Source organism: Sorex araneus, chromosome 1 (assembly GCF_027595985.1).
Source record: "Sorex araneus isolate mSorAra2 chromosome 1, mSorAra2.pri, whole genome shotgun sequence".
Lineage (NCBI taxonomy): Eukaryota > Metazoa > Chordata > Mammalia > Eulipotyphla > Soricidae > Sorex > Sorex araneus.
The window spans coordinates 451,977,741-452,001,763 of record NC_073302.1 but is presented as its reverse complement, the minus strand read 5'-3'; the positions used below and the strand labels follow the sequence as shown (position 1 = coordinate 452,001,763).

Here is a 24,023-nt window from a genome sequence, read left to right as displayed (position 1 = left end):
ACCCGGATGCTGGGATTGACCCTGAGCCGGCCTCCCTGCTGCACTACTGCTCTGGCCCACGAAGGTCCACTCTGCGTCCCTGCAACTTCTGAGACGCATCTCACAGGGAAGGTACCGGTGCTGGTCCAGCTCCAGACTGCACCAGGGCACGCGCAGGGCCTATGCACTCGCGAGGCTGCTCGAGTCCAGTCCAGTGCTTTATTTCACCTTCCTGTTTATTTGATCTTGGGTCTCACCTGGTCGGGGCCCAGCACCCTCCCCTCTGCCCTGCCTCCACGGGCAGCTCAGCATTTCCTACGGGCAGGCCGGCTGTGACTATCAGGGCGCTCAGCACGCCATTGGCGCCGGGATTCCAGCAGAGGGCGCCGCAGGGTCTGTGTCCAGGGGACTGGCGCCTGCAGAATGCAGCGGGTCTAAGACCGGGAGAACCAGAACCTCGGAACACAGGCAAGTTGGGGAGCAAACACTCCCCAGCCGTCTTCAGAAGCACAAACGGACAAAGACCACAGAATCCATCGTGACGTCTGCTCGCGTCTGTGTCCTTCGGTCTGACACTGGCTCTCAGGCCGGGCCGGAGGACAGGCTGGCCCGCGCAGGCCCGGGCTCCCGTCAGCGGGAGAAGAGGACGAGGAAAGAGAAGAGGCCTCGGGCAGCGCGAGGAAGACCACAAGCCCCTGCCCTGCTCCTACCTTCACTCGCTCCTCGAAGGGGACCACGAAGGGCAGCTCCGTCAGGACGGCGAGCTGCCGCTCCTCGGACACGGACAGCGGCGGGGAGTCCAGGCCCACTAGGACACAGGGGCCTCGTTAGTCCGGGACACAGGGAGCCCGCGGGTGCAGAGCGAAGGGCCGGGCATGGCACGGGGACACGCCCGGACGCCAAGGGCTGAGTCACGCAAAGGCCCCGGAGGCTCGGCCTTCGGCCCTCACGGACACTCGGCTCGGGGGCTCAGAGGCCGGGCCCCAGTGCCGGCGTCCAGGCCGGGAACACAGCTCAGCGCCAAGCACCTGCCTCGCCACTGTGAGCTCCGACGCAGTCCCTGGCAATGCCCCAAACCAACCAGGCACACGGCGCCCCCGACTGACCAAGGCTCACGGGCCAGGAGACACACTCAGCCTCACTACAGGCTGCGAGCCGGCTGGAAGCGGGAGTGCAGACGGGGGACGCGGCCGCGGCCCGCATGGTGTCCCTGCTGCCGGCCCCTACGGGGTCTCCATGTGCAGGCTCACAGCTGCTGGCCGGGGCGGCACGGAGCGTGCACTGGCCGACCACAGAGCAGGACGCCACGGGAAGAGGGAGAAACGCGGACTCCCTGTCTGAATCCAGCCGATGCAGGCGTCGTCTGAGGGAACCCCTGTTTGGGGGCGCGGGGCCTCTGAGGGGGTGCTGGGGGTCAAACTAGTGTTTGCCTCGCGACAGAAACCTACGTTCACCCTGAACTCTCGCTGTCCCTCCAGCAGGTCCTGCTGTTGCTGTTTCTGTCTTTTTTTTTTTTTTTTTTTTGGCTTTTTGGGTCACACCCAGCTGTGCACAGGGGTTACTCCTGGCTCTGCACTCAGGAATCACTCCTGGCGGTGCTGGGGGACCATATGGGATGCTGGGAATCGAACCCGGGTCGGCCGCGTGCAAGGCAAACGCCCTATCCGCTGTGCTATCGCTCCAGCCCCTGCTGTTTCTGTCTTTTGGGCACCGCCGGTGGGGTCAGGTGCTGGTGGACAAGGTGCTGGTGTGTGCACAGCAGGTGCTGCCCCAGCCTGCCCCCGGCCCCTGCACGTGCTGGCCCAGCCTCACGTGCTCGTGAAACAGGGTTTGCACCCTGGAAACAAAGCACGCTTCCCATTCGACTTGGGTGACCACCTCCGGACTGCTAAACGACCGACTCCTGCACCTGTGGCCATACCAGCCAGCGGGGCGGTGCCCAGACCCCTCCCCCGGCCCCCAGGGCAGGGCCAGGCACTCACCGTCCAGGGTGGACTGCAGGGGCCCGATGCGGCCCATCCGCCGGAAGCGCCATGCGTGTCTGGATGCCGGCACGTAGAGCTGGGTGACCTGCAGGGCACACCGGGCTCAGGTGGGCGCCGGCCGGCCCTGGGAGCCCCTCACAGCCCTGCCCCGACACCCCAGCAGACCCTAAAGCAGGACGGCACCTGGGCGGCTCTCCCGGTTTCAGGAAAAGGAGCCCCAGTCCCGGGAGACGTTTGCCCCAGCGACAGCCTGTGTGGGCAGGAGCTGGGAGGACGAAACCGAGGGGGCTGACGTGTGCCTGTGTGCAGTAACGTGTGCCTGCATGTGCCTGTGCATATGCTGGCATGTCTGCGTGTGGCAGAAGTGTGCCTGCATGTGTGCTGGTGTCTGCGTGTGGCTGACGTGTACCTAACGTGTGCCTGTGTGTATGTGGCTGACGTGTGCTGGCATGTCTGCATGTGGCTGAGGTGTGCCTGCGTGCGTGTGCTGGCGTGTGCATGTGCAGCCTCGAGCCAGGGCTCCGGACGGGCTCACTGCCCCGCTCTCTCCCGCCACCACCTCCAGGTTCCGGAATGATCCAGTCGAGTGTTTTCCTGACGCGTGCACCTCCGCCATGCTGCTAGGAGGCACGTGTGTGCATGTGGGCGTGGAGAGGCCCGTTTCCCCTCGGGCCCGAGCAGGGTGTGCAGTGCGGCGGGCAGGCTGCCCTCGCCCCCACGCCCCTCCCAGCCGCGAGGCCCGAGGCCCGGCACCTTATCTGCTCGGATGTCTTCCTGCTCCGACAGCCAGTGGTTCGGGGGACAGAAGTTTCTCCGCGTGTCTCTGGCCTTGAGCATCTTCACCAGGTTGGTGATGACCTGCAGAGGGAGCACGGCCTCAGCACCGGGCAGCGGGACACGTGGGGCGGGACGAGCCCGACCTCCCGACGAACCCACAGACAAAGCCCAAGTGCCGTGGCCGGGCCGACGCATCACGACTCGAAGCTTCTCGGGTCCAGGGCCCAGAGTGGCCGTGCGGCCTGGGGGTGTGGCCAGGCCGTGGAGGGTCAGAGCACCGAGTGAGGAGGCCGGTGACAAGTCTGGGGACGTGTCAGACCTTCTGAGTTAGGGCCCGAGCAGTGCCCGGGCCTCGGGACACACGGAGGCAGGGTGTGGCGAGAGCACGCTGACCGGCAGCTCTCCCCCGTCTCTGGCCAGACCCTACAGGGACACTCAGGGACCAGGACAGCAGCAAAGAAGAGGGAGGGAGGCGGCAGGCCGGGGGCCTGGGGGCCCCAGCAGGACGGCCAGTGCCCAGTGTCAGGGATCAGGGTCTGGGGCAGGCGCCCCCCCCCCCACCACGGCCAACAGCCCCCGAGCACACCAGTGTGACCAGAGCCCCCGAAAGGAGACCCCCACTAAACCGCGCGCCACACTGCTGCCCCTGCCTGGCCCCTGCGAGCCCCGAGTCCCCTCCCGTCCCACACGGCCACTGCGGGCACAGGCTCTCCACGCCAGCCAGAGCTGCAGGACCACCTCCAGGCAAGCCCCACGGGGCGGGTCTCGTACGCCCAAGGGGCGGACCCCCGCCCAGGAAGAACAGAGATGGAACCCGGGACAGAGGCTGGGGGGGGCGGGGCAAGGTGCCACGTGGGGAGCAGCGGGGTCAGAGGGCGCGGCCTGTCAGAAGGAGCCGGTGGAAAGGGCTTGGCACGCGCCTCTGCCAGCAGGAGGCTGAGCCCACCCCAGGCGGGCTGGGTCTGGCCAAGGAGCTAAACTGCTGGGGTGGACACGTCCACTGCAGAGACCAGACCGGAGGCTGCACTGCAGAGAGGAGGGAGCCCCCTGCCCGCCTGAGAGGGCGAGCCCCCTGCCCGCCTGAGAGCGAGCCCCCTGCCCCTGAGAGGGGCCGAGCGAGCGCCAAGCCTGCGGGTGTGGCTGTGCGCAGAGCCCGCGCCCACTCCCCGGCAGGAGCAATCAGCGGCAGGAATCACACTTCGAGGAGTTTATAAACGTGATAAATGCACAGCCGGTTTCGCAGTGTCAGCGCGGGCCCCGGCTCTCGGTGACAGAGAAGGATGACCGGATCCACTTAGGCCCCGTGCCCCAGGGGCAGCCTGGCGGGGAGGCGCACGGGCAGGCAGGGGACGGCTGCCAGGAGGCCTTCACCGGCTCCGGCTGACGGTGCCCCAAGCCCCCAGCTGGAAACCAGTGACGCTTATGGAAGCGCTGGATGGCTCCTCTCGAACTTCCCAGAGGGGGACGCACAGAACGGCAGCAGAGCTCGGGGGCTGCCCCGCTGGCCAGACGCAGCCTCAGACTGAAACGGGGACGATCGCCGTGTTTCCTCACAACTCTGTCCCAGCACGGGAGGTGAGACCCGCACGGCCTCACGGGCCTTGCTTTTCAAGGTTCTGCGGAGGGCTCAGCTCCACCGCAGGCAGAGTCTCAGAAACCCAAAGGCTGGGACTTGCACGAAAAGCGACTCCGAGATGCTCCGGGTCAGACCTGGGGCTGAGCCATTCCAGCCTTAGAGCACAGAGAAAACCTTGCCCGGGCTTCCAAGACCCTCACTCCTGAGAAGAGCATCAGCCAGCCATTACACGGAAAACCAAGCACAAGATTTTCATTAAGCACAAGGAAATACCTTATACTGGGTTATTGAGCCCAGAGACTCCTGGGTCCTAAAGATAAGCCGGTTGGAAACGCTGAATTCTCAGCAGGTGCTATAAAATAACGATGCTATCTGAAGCTGTACACAGACCGGATATCCACATAATGGAAAGTTTTATTAGCTGAGATCCAGGAGTTTAATTAAGTACTTGGCCACACACGCGGCTGTGACACCACGTCCGGGAAAGGCCGGCGCAAGAAGCGAGAGCTCCCAGCGGTGCTGCTCTTTCAGGAGAGAGGGACAGAGGGTCCAACACGTGACCCCTAGAGTTTACTCGGGAACACAGAGAGGTAATTCGAATGAACTGTGCAAACACGCGCTGGATCTGCAGCAACGACAGGTCCAGAGACGCATTAGGACTGCATCAGCGCCACCAGACGTTACCAGCCGTCTCGGCGCTCCTAATGTGTGTGCTCGTAAGTGGAATGCAGCGTGCGCGGGGGCGAGGCCCGGCGGGGGTGAGCGAGCACTCCTTAATTAGTCCATCAGGTTAAGTGCAAGCGTTAATGGGCCTTTCCTAAAGTCGGGCTTGACATCTTTCTCCAAACATGGCCAAGAAGAAGGTTCCATTAGCAATATTAATACAAGCTTAGTTGATCATTTTCATTCAATTAACTTCTTTCAATTAAATAGAGAGCTTGACAAAAGCCGTGATGAAGGGCCTGGAGGGGCGGCTGGTGACCGAGGCCCACATCAGTGAGCGAGGGGTCAGGGTGCGGAGCCGACTGTAAATCTCGGGAGCGATTCGGAGCAGGCCTGCGCCCGGCCCACTGCAGAGGCTCCGGGGAGCTGCGGCCAGCGACCCCGTGGGAGCCGCACCCCCTTCCAGCCGCCCTCCCGCCCCACATCACGCCTGCCACACGGACCCACGAGAGGACCCGCGCGCTCTCGCGTCCGACCACGGACACGCAGCTCGCACCCCGCCAGCGGCGTACCCCACCTTCACCGCACACCGGGACCTGAGAGGGAAGGTGGAGACACCCAGCCGGAACCCACATCCTCCCGAGGCCGGAACTGCTCAAAGCAACGCGCCGGAGGCTGAGGGGACACGGCCGCGCGACGGAAGCGGCCGTTCTGCACTCCCAAGCTCTGCAGCTCAAACCCTCCGAGACACAGGCCCGTGCTTCGGCCCGGTCTGCACGGAGACGCCGAGCACAGCCCGGAGCCGCGTACCTTGAAGAGCTGGATCCACCGCTTCTGCTCCGTCTGGATGCACCGCTGCATCTCGGAGCTGGTGGTGACTCCGATGCTCTGGAAGGCGAGGATGTACTCCTCTCGCACCTCGGGCTTCGTCTCCGGGTGGGCCAGCTTGATGATGCCCAGGCACGCGTCCCGAAGGCACCGCGACAGCACGACCAGCTCCTCCAGCGTGAAGGCCATCATCGACGACTGCCTCTGACCTGCAACTGGAAACAGGGTCCGACTCCTCCATCCTGCTCTGGCCCCTCGCTCCCGCCAGGAAGCCCCCTGCACCGGCACCCCCAGCTCTCACCTTCTATGGGGTCCCCGAAGAACTCATTGTCGTGGATAGAAATGAGCGAGTGACTGAACAAGGAGCTGAAGAGGTAGAAGAGGGGGATGATTCGGCTGGAGTCCTCGAAGGACATGGGCGAGCCCCTGGAGATGACCTGGAGCAAGGGCACCATGGACCTGGGGGGAGGGAGCAGGGGACAGCGGCGGTCAGGGGGGCACACACCTCCGAGAGCGCCAGCAGGGACAGCGGCAGCCACGGAGACACCAGGGGCCCGTGAGACATCAGCACGAGGCGGCACAGGCCAGACACCACACGGACCCGGTTCCCACAGGGCCAAGGAACAGTCACGGTGACGCCAGGCCGAGAACACGGCACACAGGGAAGGTGGCGGACATGCTCGGCCGAGTCTGCCGCAGCGGGGACGTCCCCACACACTGCCTGCCGAGGTCCCCGGCCACGAAGACACAAACAAGAGTCTGGGCACGGCTCCTGCCTCCCCCAACGGGCCCAGCACTGCACCCACGGGCCGAGCCACGGGAGCCCTCGTGCCCGTGTGCGGACAGAGACGAGCCACCGCCCAGGCGCCCGCGCCGACGGCCACGGCGGGAGCGAGAAGGAAGGCGAGCCCAGCACGACCCAGCGACAAGGACCTGCCATGGTGGCATCTGACCGCTGACACGCCCCTCCCGAGGGCGGCTGGCCCACGGCATCACGTGGGGCTGTGCTCGGCGGGCCCTGGCCCTCCACCCCACAGGGAGACGGCGCGCCCCCTGCAGAGCCAGGAGGCCCGGGCGCGATGCCCACCCGCAGCCCTGCCGCTCCCCCTGAGGGGGCCGGGAGACTCCCGGTGCAGGGCAGGGGGGACACGAGCGGGAGGGGCAGCGCCCGCTGACAGGGCAGGGACACCACGGTGCCCGGCCCCGGGGGACTTGTGGCCAGCACGGAGGGACGGGCAGCCCACCGGGTCCGCACCGGGCTCGGTCTCCTTCAGAGGGGACACCGAGGCCAGGGGCACTCCTCTCAGAGTCCTGCAAAGCTTCGCTTCGACTCGAGCAGGGGAGGACTGACCTTCAGCTGGCCACGGGCAACACCAGGGGAGGGAAGGCCGACAGTGCTGCCGCTCACGGCCGCCCCCAGGACCACCCCCCGGTGACCCTGGGGCGGGCACAGCTCAGGGGCTCAAACACCCCAAACCCCACCAGGAGCTGCCACAGCGCAGCGGGAGAGCACTTGCTGCACGCAGATGACTCGGGTTCAATCCCCAGGGCCCCGTGAGCCCCCCTGAGCACGGCCAAACCCAACCACCCCGAGAGACACAGCGCTGCTCCCCGTGAGCAAGCAGCCCCCCGCCTGGTCTCCGCGAGTCGCACAGCAGCTGGCCACCGAGGGCGCCCCACGCGCAGCTGTCACTTCTCGCTCCCAAACACGTGGGGCTGGTCCCGGGAGCGGGGCAGCTAACACACGTGGAGGTCGCGTCCCCAGGGGCTCAGCTACGAGAGAAAGACCGGACAGGACTAGCCCGTGACAGGAGCTCTGCTGGACAGGCACAGCTCTGGTGCCCACACGGGGCTGCCCAGGCCCATGCTCCCAGCCGGCAGTGCTCGGCGCGGACTCCTGGCCCTGCACTCGGGTCCCTCGTGGTGGGCTTGGGGGACCACACGGGGAGTCGGGATGGAGCGGCCAGCGCCCTCCCCGCTGTCCTGCCGCTCTGCCTTCGCTCTGCCTTCAGGCCCACGCACGAGGCTGGCGCAGTGCTCACGAGCACCCCAGTGCTTCACTGGGCTTTTAGCCACTTATGCTTGTTTTCAATTTCCGGGCCATGCTCGGTAGTGCTCAGGGGACCCTGCGGGAGGCCGGGACGGGGCCCGGTCGGCCGCGCCAGGCCAGCGCCCTCCCCGCCGTGCTGTGGCTGCGGCCCACGCCAGGGAGACACGTACCCCGTGATCATCCGTGTTGTCATGGAGGAGATGAGCGACCACAGGTGCCGCAGGAACCTGGCGTTGAAGGCCAGGCTGTACAGCAGCCTGCGGAGGGGCAGGACAGCGGTGAGAACCGGCCAACGCCCGCCCGCCCACCCGCCCGCCGCTGCCCCCGGCCGCGGGCACTCGCCTGACTCTGGGCACCGCCATGCGGTGCTGTGCCATGAGCGTGTGGCAGATGGAGGCCATGAGCGTGAAGGCCTCCTCGCTGGCCGAGTCCCGCCACACCAGGCTCAGCAGCGTGTTGGTCTGCTGCTTCGTGTCCAGCTTCTTCAGACACTCCTCCGAGATGTACGGCACCGTGAGCCGGCCGTCCTCCTAGGGCACAGGGCCCTCAGCGCCAGGCCTGGCCCGGGCACCCGCCACACTGCCCCGTGGGACACCACAGGGACCGTCCCCCGACGGCCCGAGGGGGAGAACCAGCCTGCACAGAAGTGCACCGAGCACACGGGGGCCGGGCGTGGCCCCCCACCCGGGGCGCCCAGCACGGGACAGGCCCCAGCACCGCTGGGCACGGCCCCCAGGAAACAATGGAAAGAATTTCCGACTCAGAGTACCAGGGACCACAGCGTCACGGAGAGCAGCTCAGTCTTTCCCTTCCTTTCTCTGGCCTCTCGGGTCACGTGTGGGGACGCTCAGGGGACTCCTGGCTCTGCACTCAGGACCACGTGGGGTGCTGGGTTGGACCCAGGCTGGCTGCGTGCCGGCCAAACGCCCTCCCCTCTGTACTGCTGCTCTGGCCCCTTTCCTTGCAATGCCGGAAGGTCTCAGGCACGTGTGGCTGAGCCAAATACCAGGCTGGGAGGGAGAGCCCCCGCCTGGCACACGGCTGACCCGCGGGCATCAGACAGTCCAAGCCCTGCGCCCTGAGCACTGCCGGGTGCAGCCCCAAAACAAACGACGGCAGAGCTGGCGCGGTCTCACCATGGTGCGCGGGCAGTGCCGCCGTCCAACAGCGCGTGCGCCGAGCTCCCGCCGGCCCTCCGGCGAGGCTGCAGGGTCTCCCCCGGGGGCTTGGGGGCTCGCAGAGGACCAGGGCAGCCCTTCCCAGCCTCGTCCCCTCAGCCGCCCCCCGCGGCTTACGGATGTGCTCGTCTGCTGCCCCGTCTCCTCCGCCTCGTCCTCCGAGTCGCTGGCAGAGCCCGGGCAGCTGGCGCCGGCAGGGCTGACCGACAGCTGGCGGAGAAAGGCCTGGAGCACTCTCAGGTACACCAGCAGTCCTTCCTCAGAGAGGCTCCCTTCGCGAGACAACAAGGCGGGGTCACCACGGGCCCCGCGGCCCCCTCACACGCCCCCCGGGCCCCCTCCATACCCAAGTGGTTCTCGCCAACGGTGAGCACGAAGTAGAAGAGCCAGGGCACGGCGCTGCTCCTGCGGGGGCCGCTGCCCTCGGCGAGCAGGAGCGCGCCCAGGAAGGGCTCGTAGGGGAAGCCGGCGTGCGCGTCCGCCAGCGCGGGGATGACGAAGTGGAACAGCTGCTCCGTGAACGGTGCCGCCAGAAACTCGTCCGTGAAGGCTGCGAGCACCTGCTGCCTGGGGGGCGGGGCCCGTGAGCGCAGGCCGGCCGGCCGGGGCGCCCGCGGGACCCTGGGGCCCTGGGCCGGCCCTCTCACCTGGCGCCCTGTGGGCACGAGTCGTAGGTGAGGTGCAGCGGCTTGAGAACGTTCTCGAGCAAGGTCTTCGCCACGGGCACGCGGGACACGTCGGCGTAGTCGACGCTCGGGGGCAGCTTGCTGTTGACCAGCAGGTAGAGGGCCTTGTAGTACCCTGCGAGGAGGGAGGGGGGGCGCTCAGGAGCCGGCGCCTGCCCCGGGAGCAAGGTGCCGAGTTTCAAGTGTTCTGCTGAGCTTTCAGGATGAATCTCTACCGGGCGTCCACTCCGCAGGCCCGGAGCAGCAGGGCTGCGGGCAGAGAGCGTCTCTGCACACGGCCGACCCAGGCTCAATGCGAACATCCCACATGGTCCCCTGAGCACTGCCAGGGGTGATTCCTGAGTGCATGAGCCAGGAGTGACCCCTGTGCATCGCCAGGTGTGACCCAAAAAGCAAAAAATAAAAAATAAAAAAAATAATAATTAATCAATTAAAAAAAAACCTGCCAAGTAGAACGGTTTTCCCCCTGGAAAATGTCACTATTAGGACCGAACAACAGTACAACAGGTAGGGCGCTTGTGTTGCATGTGGTCCTATCCCTGGCATCCCACATGGTTCCTCCAAGCCCACCAGAAGTGATTCCTGAGTAACCCCTGAGCATTACCAGGTGTGACCCAGAAATAAAAAGAGAGAAAAAAATCAAATCCTCGTCACAGTTAGCCGGACGGTGAGAGAATCCTGCTTCCGCAGATGTGCAATCGGTCCCCGGGCCCGAGGGCGGGCCACTCTGGAGCCGCGCCTGCAGTGCGTCTCTGGGCCTGAGACGGTCTGGTGTGCGGCCATGTCCCACGCACCCGGGAGCCGGGAGTCTGGGTGGAAGGTGAGTGCACCACAGGCGCTGCGGACGCCGACCCTCCCTCACAGAGCAGAGGGTCTCCACACCCCACCCTCCTCAGGACCCTGCTCCTCCGGGGGTGGAGGAAGCGGCACCTTCGATTTCAGGGTGTAGTTTCGCTGTCAGGGCTGGGGGCCACGCCTGACAGTGCTCAGGAGACCAGCTGAGGTTCCAGAGGTGAGACCCAGGTCAGCCGCACGTGAGCACCCGCCACTGTGCCCTCGCTCCAGCCTCTGTGTCAGAGGTTAGAACGCAGCGTCCACGTAAGCGCGATGGCGGCTGCTGTGACACCCTCGGCCTGGTGGGGTTTCTAGCGTTGCCAGGGGCTGGGGAGCAGCCGTCACCAGGGCTCGGGCCCACGTGCCAGGCGACCACGGCCGCAGAAGCACCACTGGGCGGTGCCCAGGCAGCCCCCACCGTGTGACACGGGGGCCGGGAAGGTGCGGCTACGGAGGCCAGGTGCCACGGCACCCTCCCCGGCGGCGGGCAGGGACAGCAGCCCGGATGACGCAGGCAGCAGCTCAGAGAGAAGCACTCAGGGGATGCCCCCAGGAAGGGCCGGGGATCGTCTGAGGCACGGGGGTCACACCAGGGTCAGCCGTGATCCCCGTGCTCTCCCCGTCCCGACGTGTGGAAACCAAACGTGAGCACGGGGGTTGGGACTTTCATGCATTTATTCTCGGTCTTGGAGCCGTGCTCGGGGCTGACCCCCGGCAGGCTCAGAGGACACACGGGGCGCCGGGCACGCGCAAGGCCGGCACCCTCCCGGCTGTACCGTCTCTCACCAGCTGAGCAGCGACACGGCTACGTCCCGAGCAACCGACACTCCCCACCCCGGGAAGCACGTGGAACCCCGACGCTGGCCTCAGAACGCTCTTCCGCCGCTTCCCTCGTCCCCCAGCCCCGGGAGGCGAGGGCAGGTGTGAACCGAGCACAAGGCCAAGGGGCCTGAGTGCCCAGGGGACGCGGGCCCCTCCTCCTGCCGGCCGACTCACCGCTCTGCACCATGGAGTGGGCGACGCGCTCGATGACGGGCAGCACGTGGCCGGCGTCCTGCAGGGCGGGCAGGTAGGTGCTCTCGGAGGAGAAGACCTCCAGCATGCGCAGGGGCAGCGCGGCGCTCGAGCTGTCGTCCCCGCTGTCCTGCAGCAACCTGCGGGCAGAGGGCGGCCAGGCGACGGTCAGGCGTCCCGGCCAGCACCACGGGACTCTTGCGTGCACGTGTGTCCTCCCCACACCGGGCACCAAACAGGCCTCTCGCCGTGGAGCGCCCCGACACCGCCATGGGCATGCCACGGGCGTGCTGGCCACAGCAGGGCCCCGGGGCAGCTGCAGCCCGGCCCAGCCGGGACAGCAGCCCAGCAACCAGCCTGAGGCCTCACTCTCCCACCAATGCTGACCACCAGGAGGGCAGGAGAGCAGCGGGCACCCGGCCCCCACCTCCCGCCAAGACCCCAGGCAGAAGAGAGAAGGCCCAGGTTCCAGGCAGACCTGTTGAGAGAAGTGTCAGTTTCCTGAGGGTGAATCCTGAGCTCGCTGTGTGCTCCTGGCTAGCTGCCGGGGCCTAAGAGCTGTGTGTTCGAGAGGGCAAGGGAGCGGGAGGCCAAGGGGGTGGAGCAGAGCCGGGCCAAGTGGACATACGGAACAACACAGACACCCCAGCCCTGTCCTCTCATCTGACTGGGAGAGAGAGCTGAGATTCGTGCAGTGTCCTGAGTGAGAGCTGCAATGCATGCAGTGTCCTGACCCTGAGTGAGAGCCGAGACGTGTGCAGTGTCCTGACCCTGAGTGAGAGCTGAGACGTGTGCAGTGTCCTGACCCTGAGTGAGAGCTGAGACGTGTGCAGTGTCCCGACCCTGAGTGAGAGCCGAGACGTGTGCAGTGTCCTGACCCTGAGTGAGAGCTGAGATGCATGCAGTGTCCTGACCCTGAGTGAGAGCTGAGACGCATGCAGTGTCCTGACCCTGAGTGAGAGCCGAGACGTGTGCAGTGTCCTGACCCTGAGTGAGAGCTGAGATGCATGCAGTGTCCTGACCCTGAGTGAGAGCTGAGACGCATGCAGTGTCCTGACCCTGAGTGAGAGCTGAGACGCATGCAGTGTCCTGACCCTGAGTGAGAGCTGAGACGTGTGCAGTGTCCTGACCCTGAGTGAGAGCTGAGATTCGTGCAGTGTCCTGAGTGAGAGCTGCAATGCATGCAGTGCCCCGATCCTGAGTGAGAGCTGAGACGCGTGCAGTGTCCCGACCCTGAGTGAGAGCCGAGACAAGTGCAGTGTCCTGACCCTGAGTGAGAGCTGAGATGCATGCAGTGTCCCGACCCTGAGTGAGAGCCGAGACAAGTGCAGTGTCCCGACCCTGAGTGAGAGCTGAGACGTGTGCAGTGTCCCGACCCTGAGTGAGAGCTGAGATGTGTGCAGTGTCCTGATCCTGCCCCTTCTGGAGACTGCTCTGAGGATCAGAATCTCCGTGTATGGGGCTGTCTACACACACCCACCTGCATCCGCTCTGCTCCCACAGCCTCTGGGCTCAGGGCCAGACCCTCATCCATGGGGGAGCAGAGCCGGCTGTCCCGACTGTCCCTGCACCTTCCTGGCACACTGGGGGGGCTCCCTGGCCCCCGTGTCCCGCAGCACCCCGACCCAAGCCTGCCTGAGGCCGGGCCCCCCTCTGGGATGGCTGCCCGCCGCGTACTGGGTGCGAGCTGGGCGGCAGGGGTGCTGGACGGGCAGAGCTGTCCCCGGGTGCAGAGACCAGGCCCCGGAGCTCTCCAGGTCAGGGCCGGCGGGCGCTCTGCACGGGAAGTTCTGGGCACTAACCCAGGAGTCTGCTCTCCCACCTGAGAGGCTTTGTTGTTCCTCCTGGTCTCGGGTCACACCCGCAGAGCGCGGGGCTGACCCCTGTCCCTGCACTCAGGGGCCACTCTGACGGGGTGTCAGGGGCAGACCGGCACCCTCTGCACTGCGAGTGCTCGGGCCCGGGCCAGCCCACCCTCGCCCGGCGCCCCACCTCCCCCTTCCAGGAGAGACACCCAGCGCCCCTGGAAATCCACCTCCTGAGGCGCGGGTCCCGTGCACGCCCGCCGGCGGTTACCTGCAGCAGAGGCCCAGGAGCCGCCTGATCTGGTACGAGCACGTGAGGCCGTCCGCCCCGGCCAGCTGCTGCACGAACAGGGCGCTGTGTCGGATCAGGTTCTGGCACATCCAGATCTGAAACGCACAGCACAGAGGTCTCGGCCTCGGGGCCACCTGCACGGCCCTGCAGGGGCACACCTGCCCCGGGGCCTCGGGGCCGCCCGCACGGCCCTGCAGGGGCACACCTGCCCCGGGGCCTCGGGGCCGCCCGCACGGCCCTGCAGGGGCACACCTGCCCCGGGGCCTCGGGGCCGCCCGCACGGCCCTGCAGGGGCACACCTGCCCCGGGGCCTCGGGGCCGCCCGCACGGCCCTGCAGGGGCACACCTGCCCCGGGGCCTCGGGGCCGCCCGCACGGCCCTGCAGGGGCACACCTGCCCCGGGGCCTCGGAGTCAGGGCACTGAGCAACTCGGCCAGCTCGGGCGCGTCCCCGGTGTTCTCCCAGGCAGGCGTGACACAGAGGTGGAGGCGAGGGGCTGGGCTCTGGGGCCTCCTCTCCCCGCGTGCAGCCACTGCCAGGGCAGCAGCCGGCGGCAAGGCCACACAGACACACCCCGCCTCTGCCTGGAACCTGTTCCCATCATCTCCGACTCCACAGCCCCGGCCCCAGACACAGACACGGAGCAGGGCCCGCCCGCCACACACACAGACACACACACACACACACACACACACACAGATATACCCAGACACAGACACTCACACAGACACAAACACACTCACAGACACACACACAGAGACACAGACACACAGGCATAGACACAGATATACAGATACACTCAGACACACACAGACACAGACACACACACAGAGACACAGATACACCCAGACACAGACACACTGGCACAGACAAAATCACAGACACACACAGACACAGACACACATACACATAGCAGAGCCGCCCGCCACACACAGATAGAGACACAAACACACAGACAGACACAAACACAGACACACAGAGTAGAGCCGCCCACCACACACAGACACACACACATAGACACAGATACAGAGACACAGACACACACAGACTCAAACACACACACACAGAGACTGAGAGACACACTGACACAGAGACACAAACACAGACACACACGCAGACTCACACACACAGAGCAGGGCCCGCTGCCCACGAGAAGGCGCTCAGGGGTCTGGGCGGGGACCCAGCCCGAGAAGACGCAGGGCTGAGGGCAGGCCGCGGGCACTCACCAGGCGCTTGGAGTCCTCGCTCTGCTTGTAGAAGAACAGGAGCTGCCGCACCAGCAGGGTCAGGGTGGGCGCGTGCGCCGTGGACACGGGCCCTCCGGACTGCGCCAGGCTGGCCGCCCGGTCGAAGGCGCTTCTCTGGAGGGAGAACTGCAGCCAGAAGCGGCTGCGTGAGCCCACGGGCTGCCGCAGGGCCCGGGCTCCCGCCTGCCCTTCGCTCTCTCTACGCTCAGCCCCACCTCCCGGTCAACAACCCGGGACGGCCACCGGGAAAACACCGTCACCAGCACTCACCGACAGGCAGGCGCGCGCACACACACACACACACACACACGCATGTGTGTACACACACGAGCACACGGACACGCACGCAGGACAGGGCCCCGCCCAGAGAGCAGCCCAGGCCGGCCACCTGATGTACCTGCTGCTTCCTGTCCCGGTACCCGCGCACGAAGGACTGGATGATGATTGCGTTCTTCAGCCGCCGCCGCTCCTCCTGCAGGGAGACGCGTCAGGGCCCGTGGGAGCCACAGGGAGGCCGGGCGGGCACACAGTCGGCTCGCTCGCCCCCCGAAGACCACCCGGCTTCTCCCCCGGGGAACACAATGGCCGCCACCAGGGTGCCCCGGTGCCCAGGCCTCGTCCCCTGGCTCCCAAGTCGGGTGGCCACGGGCGCAGCTGCACCCTCGGGTCCTCCACTACAACCTCCGAGAGGCCTGGGCTCGCCGATGGGCCGAGACCCCCGTGTCCCTCTGCACTGGGCAGCAGAGCTCGCCTACGCCCCCGGCACCCCGGGCCTCCCTCCGGGAAGGGCGCACGGACTTCCTTCTCGCGGTCTTGTTCGGGTGGGGGCCACCCTAGCGGGCTCTGGGGCCGCAGGTGGCTCCGTGGCGGGAACCTGCGTCCCTGTGGGCCCTCTCTGGACACTCCCCGACGCGCAGAGCCGAGAGGCCGGGGGATGGGGCGGGAGAGCGGACAAGAGCCGCCACGCAGCCAGCTGGGGGCTCGTCCGTCAGGGGGCAGCAGGGAGGCAGAGGCCAGAGCAGTGGGCAGCGGCCAGGCGGGTGGCCAGAGCAGACAGCCTGACGCGGCACAGCCGTGCTGGAGCCCAGGTGCACCTGACCAAGGCCCAGGAAGGCCCAGGGGAGCTGACCTCCCCGGGCCCACACGGCCGCCCTGGCCCCTACGCCCCTCCAGCCAGCACCCCCAGCACCCAGTGCCCGGCCTGCAGCCACACAAAGGCCGGGGATGCTGGACGCACACCCGGCCCAGGAGAGCAGTGCAACGAAGACTCAAAGGGACCAGCGCAGGCCCCTTCACGCGTGTCCTCTGCAGCACAGACACGGGCCGTGGCCAGGAGCCACACACGGCACACACAGGAAGCCCTTAGCAGCTTCCGGAACACAGCACGGGCACCGAGGGACTGACCGCCAGCCCCGCCCCGGAGTCTGCCCCTCCCGCTCGGAAGGCCAACCTGGGGTGCCGGGGGGCTCCCCCTGCTGAGTACACAGCCCAGCCCACACCACACACGTCAGGGACACGACACATCACATATGTCACACCACACAGAGATCACATCACACACATCCAGGGGGCACGTCACATACCAAAGCCATCAGAGAGATCACATATCACACACAGAACATCACACATCACGCAGATCACACAAGAACCCAAATCCCAGACACGTCACATCACACATCACAGAACATCGTCACGCTAACAGCCAGCCACTGAAATGCTAACATGGCACAATCATACATCACAGACATACGCCACACACGCCATACACGTCACTGTCACACATGTCACAGACCACACGGGACATCCCGTGCTGACCCATGCTGCGCCCACGGCGTGAGAAGGCCTCCTTACCTCCCTCTTCCTCCTCTCCTCCTGAGTTCGATGTAAGAGAGAAGCCTTTTCTTCCTGGACCCAAAGAGAAGGAGGGAAGGGTCACAACAGCACGCTGACACACGCTCACGAAACTGACACGGGGCGGAACATGGTGTCTGCACGACGCTCGCCCCGTGGCCCGGCGCGGTGAGACTCGACCGCCCGCGAGGAAGTGGGCGCGGCGCAGCACGGCAGGGTCAGCAAGGACCGGACCCTGCCCACACGCAGCACACGCGTGCTCGGGGCTGCAGTCCCACCCGAAGCCTAAGGGAGTGTCCCAGGCCTGCCTGAGTCACTGGGGAGCTCGGTCTCGCACCCAACGCCACAGCACGCCGGGGAGGACACCGTCCGCTGCAGCGCCCGGCCGAGCGCCCAGCCTCCACCCGCCACCCGCCAAGGCCCGAGCCACACGGCCGCCCCGAGCGGGCAGGCTTCCCCGGGGGGGCTCGGGGGCGGTGGGCGCTGAAGCGTCAGAGCTCCACGTGTAGACCGCCGCCAGACGGCCTCCAGCGAGGGGCCTGGGGGTCACAGCTGCCTCAGACCGGGGCCCGGCACAGCGCACCTCTGCGGTCCCACCGTCGGCCTGAGCACCCAGCAGCGGCTTCCTTCCGGTCAGAGCCCGCGGGAGGGACGGAGAGCACTGGACACGGCACCCAGGAGGCTCTGCGGCCCCTGCAGGCGGCAGACTCTGGACTAGGCCGTGCAGCCAGCCCAGCCCCGGGCCCAGTCGGACTCAGACCCAGCCCCAGGCCAAAGCCCCTTCCCTGCCAAACGCCACCTCACCCCCGGCCAGGCCTGGGCAGCTCGGGGACGGACATGAGGGTGGCGCCTGCTGGCCACACGCTCTGGCCCTCCTCCCCAGCCCGAGCCTGAGGTGCCCAGCCCAGCTGGTCTCGCCCGTGGGCAGGCATCACTGCCCACCTTCTTAGGGTAAAACGTGAAGAAACTCTGGCCCCTTACCCGCCTGGGTGACCCCTGACAGAGCCCGGGAAAGCCTGGAGCCGGCCTGACTTTGCTTTCCCACACGCTCAAACTCCCTCCCCGCTCTCAGCGCGGCAGGCCCCGAGGGGAGCCTCAGGGGGCCGAGCTGGGTGGGCCTGCGCCTGCCCCTGCCCCTGCCCCTGCCCCTGCCCCACGCCTGAGTCTCACGGCCCAGCAGAGCCCGGCCGACGGTAGCCGTGCTCAGGGCCGGTCTCCATGAGTGAGTCTGCTGGGAACTCAGGCCTGGGGCCTGGACGGGCCCTAAGTAGGGACCGGCGACTCCCGGTCCCTGGCAGCCCCATCCCAAGGCTCGCGAACAAAGGGAGCCACGAGCTGCAGGGACACCTTCAGACCCCAAAGTCACCATCCAGTTAAACACAACACCAGCTGTATCTCACTATTTGAAAATGTAGTTTCCGGAGCACACAGCCGCACTCACGGCCCGGCAACCTCTCATACCCTGTCAGGAGGAGGCAACCAGTCTTGATGAAAGAGGGAGGGAGGAAGGAAGGAAGGAAGGAGAAAAAGAAAGGAAGGAAGAAAGAAACAAAGAAAGAAAAAGAGAAAGAAGGAAAGAGAGAGAAAGAAAGAAAGAAAAGAAAGAAAGAAAGAAAGAAAGAAAGAAAGAAAGAAAGAAAGAAAGAAAGGAAGGAAGAAAGGAGGAAAGGAGGAAAGAAAGCAAGAAGCTCGAACACAGGCTCAATCTGTAACAACATGTTAGTAATCTCTTACGCAAGGGCTTAATGGCTCCAGGGTGAGATACAACAATCTTCACACACCTTCCTCTAAGCAAAGTTTTCTGGGTAGTTTTTAGCAGATTATTCATAACATCACTATCACCGTCGTCCCGCTGCTTGAGTGGGCACCAGTAACATCTCCGTTTGTCCCTACCCTGAGATTTTAGCAGCCTCTCCTTGCTCATCTTTCCCAACAACTGGAGGCTCCTTTCAGGGTCAGGGGAATGACTCCTGTTGTTGTTACTGCTTTTGGCATATCGAATACGCCACAGGGAGCTTGCCAGGCTCTGCCGTGTGAGATCCTGCACTGCTCTCTTCCGGGAGCTTTGTTTTATAGTCTCTGGATCTTGGCGGCGGATGGGATTACATGGCACCGGGTCTGTTTGTGGGCGTGGCTGCCAAGCTACTGGAAAACTGGGAATCTGGGTGAAGGAGGCCCAGTCCCGATCCGAGCAGGCTTGGAGGTCTCAGCCACGGGTCCCGCATATTTGGGTTCCTCTGTCGGTTCCTTCATGGTGAGGCTCGTCCAAGTGTGTGGAGAGTGGCCTTGAGCATGGCTGTGCCTGGGTTCTGCAGGTTTTCGGCTGCCGGGCTCTGCTTGGGGCAGGTAGGGAAACTCAACACCCCTCCCAGGGGGCTTCAGTGACCACAGCCTGGCGGGGGCAGGGGACTCTGCACCGCTCTCTTCCGGGAGCTTTGTTTTACAGTCTCTGGATCTTGGCGGTGGATGAGATTACATGGCGCCAGGGGCAGTTTGTTCATTATAAGCAACATAAAATAAATTGTTCAGAGGCAGGCTTTGGGGTAGTGGGAAAATTCAAAATAAGATGGTGGAAAAGTGCAGTGGTGGTGGGATGGGTGTTGTAATGTCAAACACAACACAATGAACAACTTTATAAAGCTTTTTAAAAAGCAGCTGCCTCTTGGGGCTGGAGCAACAGTAGAGCAGGAGGGGGCGTTCGTGCACACGGCCGGCCTGGGTTTCATCCCCACACGGTCCCCTGAGCCAGCCGGGAGTGATTCCTGAGCACAGAGCCAGGAGTAACCCCTGAGCACTGAGCCAGGAGTAACCCCTGAGCACAGAGCCAGGAGTAACCCCTGAGCACTGCCGGGTGTGGCCCCCCCCCCCCCCAAAAAAGCAGCTGAATCCTCAGGGGCCCAAGGCTGCCTGCACACAGAGGCCGGGAGGCACTCGGGGGCCAACTTGCACCCAAGAGCCTGGGACCCCCCCGCCCGCCCCACGTGGCTCTCAGGCGCGACTCCAGGCTCTGTGCTCAGGGGTGGCTCCGCTGGCCTCGGGAGTGGGGAGCTGGGCCTGTGTCAGCCGCGTAGGGCAGCTGCAGGGCTGAGCCTGTGCTTCCCGCCCCCGCGCCCGAGGGGACAGCCCGGGACACACGGTGCAGGAGACAGCGTCTGTCCCGGCCTGTCCTGGGTGCGAGGTGCAGACCACAGGCCTGCACAGAGCCTCGGGCCGCAGCTCTGTCCCCGGGTGTGAGCCATGGGAACGGGGAAGCCCACCACAGCGCCAGAGTCACGCCTACCACGGCACCACGTGCTGCACGCGGCATGATGGTGCCTCAGTGTCCCCGCGGCGCCACGACAGCACCTGTCCCTGTCCTGGCTCCTGCCGTGTCACGGCACCGCCGCACGCAGGGCCACAGCATCACCCCGTGCCACAGTGCCAGAGCCACTGCCACGGCACAGCAGACGGCGTCACAGCGATGGGGACAGGAGCAGCCCAGGCCGGCCCTTCTTGCCCTTCCCGAGTCCCAGCAGGACCCTGAGAGCGGGGTGCCGCCCGCCCTCCACAGACACAGGGGCTGCCGGGCCGCCTGCAGCGCTGGACGCCGGGCTCGGGAAAGAGCCCGGGCCGAGGGTGGGACGGTCTGTCCGCTCCCACCCCCACGCCGGGCACACACACCCGAGAGACGCACACGACCAGAGACCCCAGCAACGAGCTCGCAAGGACCCGCAAGCGTCAGTCACCGGAAACGGGAGTCGGGCACGGCCGGCTCGACCCAAGCACCACCTGCACAGCCGCCAGAGCCCGCGGGAAACGGCGCCCGGCCAGCCAGGAGCAGGGCAGGCCCAGGACAGGGCTGAGGGGGAGCCGCCTCTCTGAAGACCGTGCCCGCGCGGCTCGGGGCCGGCCCGGGTCAGCCGTGTGCGAGTGCCGACAGCCACGCAACGGCTCCGGCCCTCAGTGACCGACACACGAGACACGACCAGACCCGGCCACGAAAGGGAGCTCAGGGGAGGGAAGGCGGCCTCGTACCCGGGGGGGCCCTGCAGACGCGGCACTCGGACACCCGTGCTGGGGGCACCGAGGACCGGGAGCCGGCGCGGGAAGGCGGTGTGCAGGGGCGAGGGCCGCTCCGGTTCCTGCTGGCTCTGTGGAGGCTCAGCCGTCTCCTCCCCCGTGTCCCGAGGCCCCTGGGTCACTCACGAAAGGGGTCAGCCCGAGCGCCCAGCCGGCCCCGCCGCAGGCCTGGCCAGGACGGGCACCTCCCGAGGGGGTCGGGCAGAGGGCGGCCGTCCCCGTGCCTGACTCACGGCCCTGGGGGCCTGTGCACGGCTGCGCAGACGGCCGGCGTCGCCCTCCAACGACGCAGGGGTGGGGGGAGACCAGGCGGGCACGGGCACAGGCGACCAGCCCCCAGGAAACCCCCACCCCGAAAGCAGGCTCAGGGCAGGGGTGCACCCGGGCTCGGGCAGCCGCTGGCGGGAGAGCTTGGTACCCCTACACCTGCCCCCGCCCCTACCCCTGCCCCTGTTCCTACATTTGCCCCTACCCCTACACCCGCCCCCACCCTTACACCTGCCCCTACATTTGCTCCTACCCCTGCCCCTACACCCGCCCCCACCCCTACACCTGCCCCTACACCCGCCCCCACCCCTGCCCCTGCTCCTACATTTGCCCCTACCCCTGCCCCTACACCTGCCCCCGCCCCTACACCCGCCCCCGCCCCTACCCCTGCCCCTGTTCCTACATTTGCCCCTACCCCTGCCCCTGCCCCTGCCCCTATACCCGCCCCTACACCCGCCCCTACCCCTGCCCCTGCCCCCACACCTATACCCGCCCCTATCCCTGCCCCTGCCCCTACACCCGCCCCTACCCCTGCCCCTGCCCCTACACCCGCCCCTGCCCCTGCCCCTACCCTGCCCTGCCCCTGCCCCGCACCTGCTCCTGAAGGAGCCCGACTCGGGTCCCGTGGCTGGAACGTCCCAATTCCAGGCCACTGTGCCAGGGTGAGCCTGTGACCGAGCCCAGGGCCCTGCAGCCGGACGGCACAGACCCTCCCCCAGCACCCACCCGGCCCCCCGCACTACCCTGGCCGAACACCCACCCGGCCCGGGAACCGGGTGCGAGCCGGGCGCGGCGGGAGGGGCCCGCGGGGAGGGCCCGCACCTGCGGCCGTGACGCGCCTTCCAGAACCTACTGCCCGGCCAGGGCCCTCGGCCGCGCCCGAGGGTCAGCGCCGCTGGGGCGCCCCCCCCCCCCCCCGTGCGGGACGGCAGGACAGGGCGCGGGCAGGGGCCGGGGCAGGGGTCAGGGGTCAGGAGGGGCAGGGGTCAGGAGCCGCGGCAGGGGTCAGGCGGGGGAATGGGGGCAGGGGCCGGGGCCAGGGGGCCGGACGGGACAGGGGATCAGGGGCCGGGCCAGGGGGCCGGACGGGCCAGGGGGTCGGCGGGGGGGGGGGGGGACAGGGGGCCGGGGCCGGCCGGGGCGACAGGCGGGCCGGGTCGCGCGGGGCCGCGGGGTCGCGGCGGGCCGGGTCGCGCGGGTCCGGGCCGGGGTCCGGGGCGGGGTCCGAGGCCGGGGTCCGAGGCCGGGTCCGGGCCGGCGGCCGCGCTCACCTTCCTGCTGGCCCCGCCCAGGGAGACCTTGGGCCGCGTCTTGAAGTCGCCCTCGAAGCTGAACATGGTGGCGGCCGCTCAGCCCATCTGCGGCGGCGCCGGGCTCGGGCGGCCGCCCCGGCTGGACCGCGCTCCCGCCGCCGGACCGAGCCGGACCCGAGCCGGACCGGAGCCGCCGCCTCGGGAGGGAAGATGGCGCCGCCGCGGCTGCGTGCGCGGCCCCGCGTGCGCGCGCGCGGCCGCCGCCGCCGCCGCCCTCCCCGCGCGCGCCCGGCCGGCCCGCGGGCCCCTGCGTGCGCGCGCGCGCGTGCCCGCCCGGCGCGCAGCTCCTCCTCCCCGCGAGCGCGCGCGCCCGCCGACCCGCGGCGCCCTCGGCCTGCGTGCGCGCGCCCGCCGACCTGCGGGGCCTGCGTGCGCGCCCCCGCGCGAGCCGCTCCTTCCGGCTCCTCCCCTGTGCGCGCGCGCGCCGCCCCACGTCGGGGCGGGCAGGTGCCGGGCCGAGCGCGCGCGCAGGCGCAGACCGAGCGCGGAGGGGCGGCGCGGGGCGGGGTCACGTGCACACGGCCGTGGGCGGCGTCGCGCAGCCGCGGCGGGTGAGCAGCGCGCACGCGCACTCGGGCCCGCTGCGCTGCGGCGCCGGGAGGGTCCCGGGCGGAGTCCGGGGCTGCGGGTCGCGCCGCCGCGGGTCCCGGGTCCGAGCAGGAGCACCGGCGACGACAGCTGGGACTGGGCTCCGCAGGCGGATGCTGCCGAGGCTGTCAGAGCGTCTCCGCAGCGGACGTTCCCTGCTCCGGCACGCGGCCGTTCGGTTTAATTGCGCAGAACAGACGAAACGGGCCGGCAGTTGCGGGTGCAGCGTGCGTGTTGCCAGGGAAACGCCCCGTGCATCGTGCTTTCGTCAGTAATTCTGACGTTGACCTCTCAATTTTGAATGTCAGAAAAATTTAGCCTAGATATTTGTTTAGTGAGAGAATTCTTGAGATAAGGGACAGGAATTTTAGCTTTGTGGCAGTTTTTGCAGTCGGGGATTTCGTGACGTAGCTTCTGCTTTTGAGAACTGTGTTTGTAATCACGGCCTTTAATATAGGTGTATATGTAGGTATAGGACGCTCCCTATTTTTGTTGCTTTAAAGAAGTACAACTGTTCAGTAAGATGACACGCATAAAAATAACAAAGCCTCTCTGATTTCCTTTTCCTCTGAAATTTAATAGATTTGTTGACTAGTGCTTGGGCACAGTATAAATCAGTGTTATTTGCTCTTGAAGCCTTTAAAAAAAATTGGCAGTGAACAGTTGAGTTCATCATGTATGTGTATTTCTGAAGCAGCCGTTTAGCAAAACCTTTCAAGAGACTGTTAGCTCATGTTAGAAAAGATGAAGTCGGAGCTGGAGAGATAGCACAGCGGGTAGGGCGTTTGCCTTGCACGCGGCCAACCCGGGTTCAAATCCCAGCATCCCATATGGTCCCCTGAGCATGGCCAGGGGTAATTCCTGAGTGCAGAGCCAGGAGTAACCCCGTGCATCGCCGGGTGTGACCCAAAAAGCAAAAAAAAGAAGAAAAGATGAAGTCGTGAACTTTGTATATAAGTGGATCAACATGGAAATATCATGCTAAGTGAAATGAGCCTGAAAGAGAGGGACAGACATGGAAAGATTGCACT

General features: G+C 66.4%; 1 protein-coding gene across 3 annotated transcripts in view; it reads right to left on the bottom strand.

Moving 5' to 3' along the window:
* The window catches only part of UBE3C (ubiquitin protein ligase E3C), a 37,516-nt gene extending 14,940 nt beyond the window's left edge, over window positions 1-22,576 (bottom strand). The window contains exons 1-16 of one of the 3 annotated variants that reach the window (XM_055131136.1): window positions 22,363-22,576; window positions 16,766-16,819; window positions 15,312-15,386; window positions 14,894-15,040; window positions 13,647-13,762; window positions 11,553-11,710; window positions 9,684-9,837; window positions 9,383-9,603; window positions 9,154-9,308; window positions 8,201-8,388; window positions 8,029-8,115; window positions 6,110-6,267; window positions 5,791-6,023; window positions 2,718-2,822; window positions 1,962-2,049; window positions 690-787 (exon numbers count right to left, since the gene is read on the bottom strand). In XM_055131136.1, the coding sequence (XP_054987111.1) occupies window positions 690-787; window positions 1,962-2,049; window positions 2,718-2,822; window positions 5,791-6,023; window positions 6,110-6,267; window positions 8,029-8,115; window positions 8,201-8,388; window positions 9,154-9,308; window positions 9,383-9,603; window positions 9,684-9,837; window positions 11,553-11,710; window positions 13,647-13,762; window positions 14,894-15,040; window positions 15,312-15,386; window positions 16,766-16,819; window positions 22,363-22,428 (2,103 nt within the window). In that variant the 5' untranslated portion in view covers window positions 22,429-22,576. The remainder of the gene's footprint in view (window positions 1-689; window positions 788-1,961; window positions 2,050-2,717; window positions 2,823-5,790; window positions 6,024-6,109; window positions 6,268-8,028; window positions 8,116-8,200; window positions 8,389-9,153; window positions 9,309-9,382; window positions 9,604-9,683; window positions 9,838-11,552; window positions 11,711-13,646; window positions 13,763-14,893; window positions 15,041-15,311; window positions 15,387-16,765; window positions 16,820-22,362) is intronic. The other 2 variants (XM_055131149.1, XM_055131144.1) reach the window with 2 other exon arrangements.
* Window positions 22,577-24,023: the final 1,447 nt, after the last annotated feature.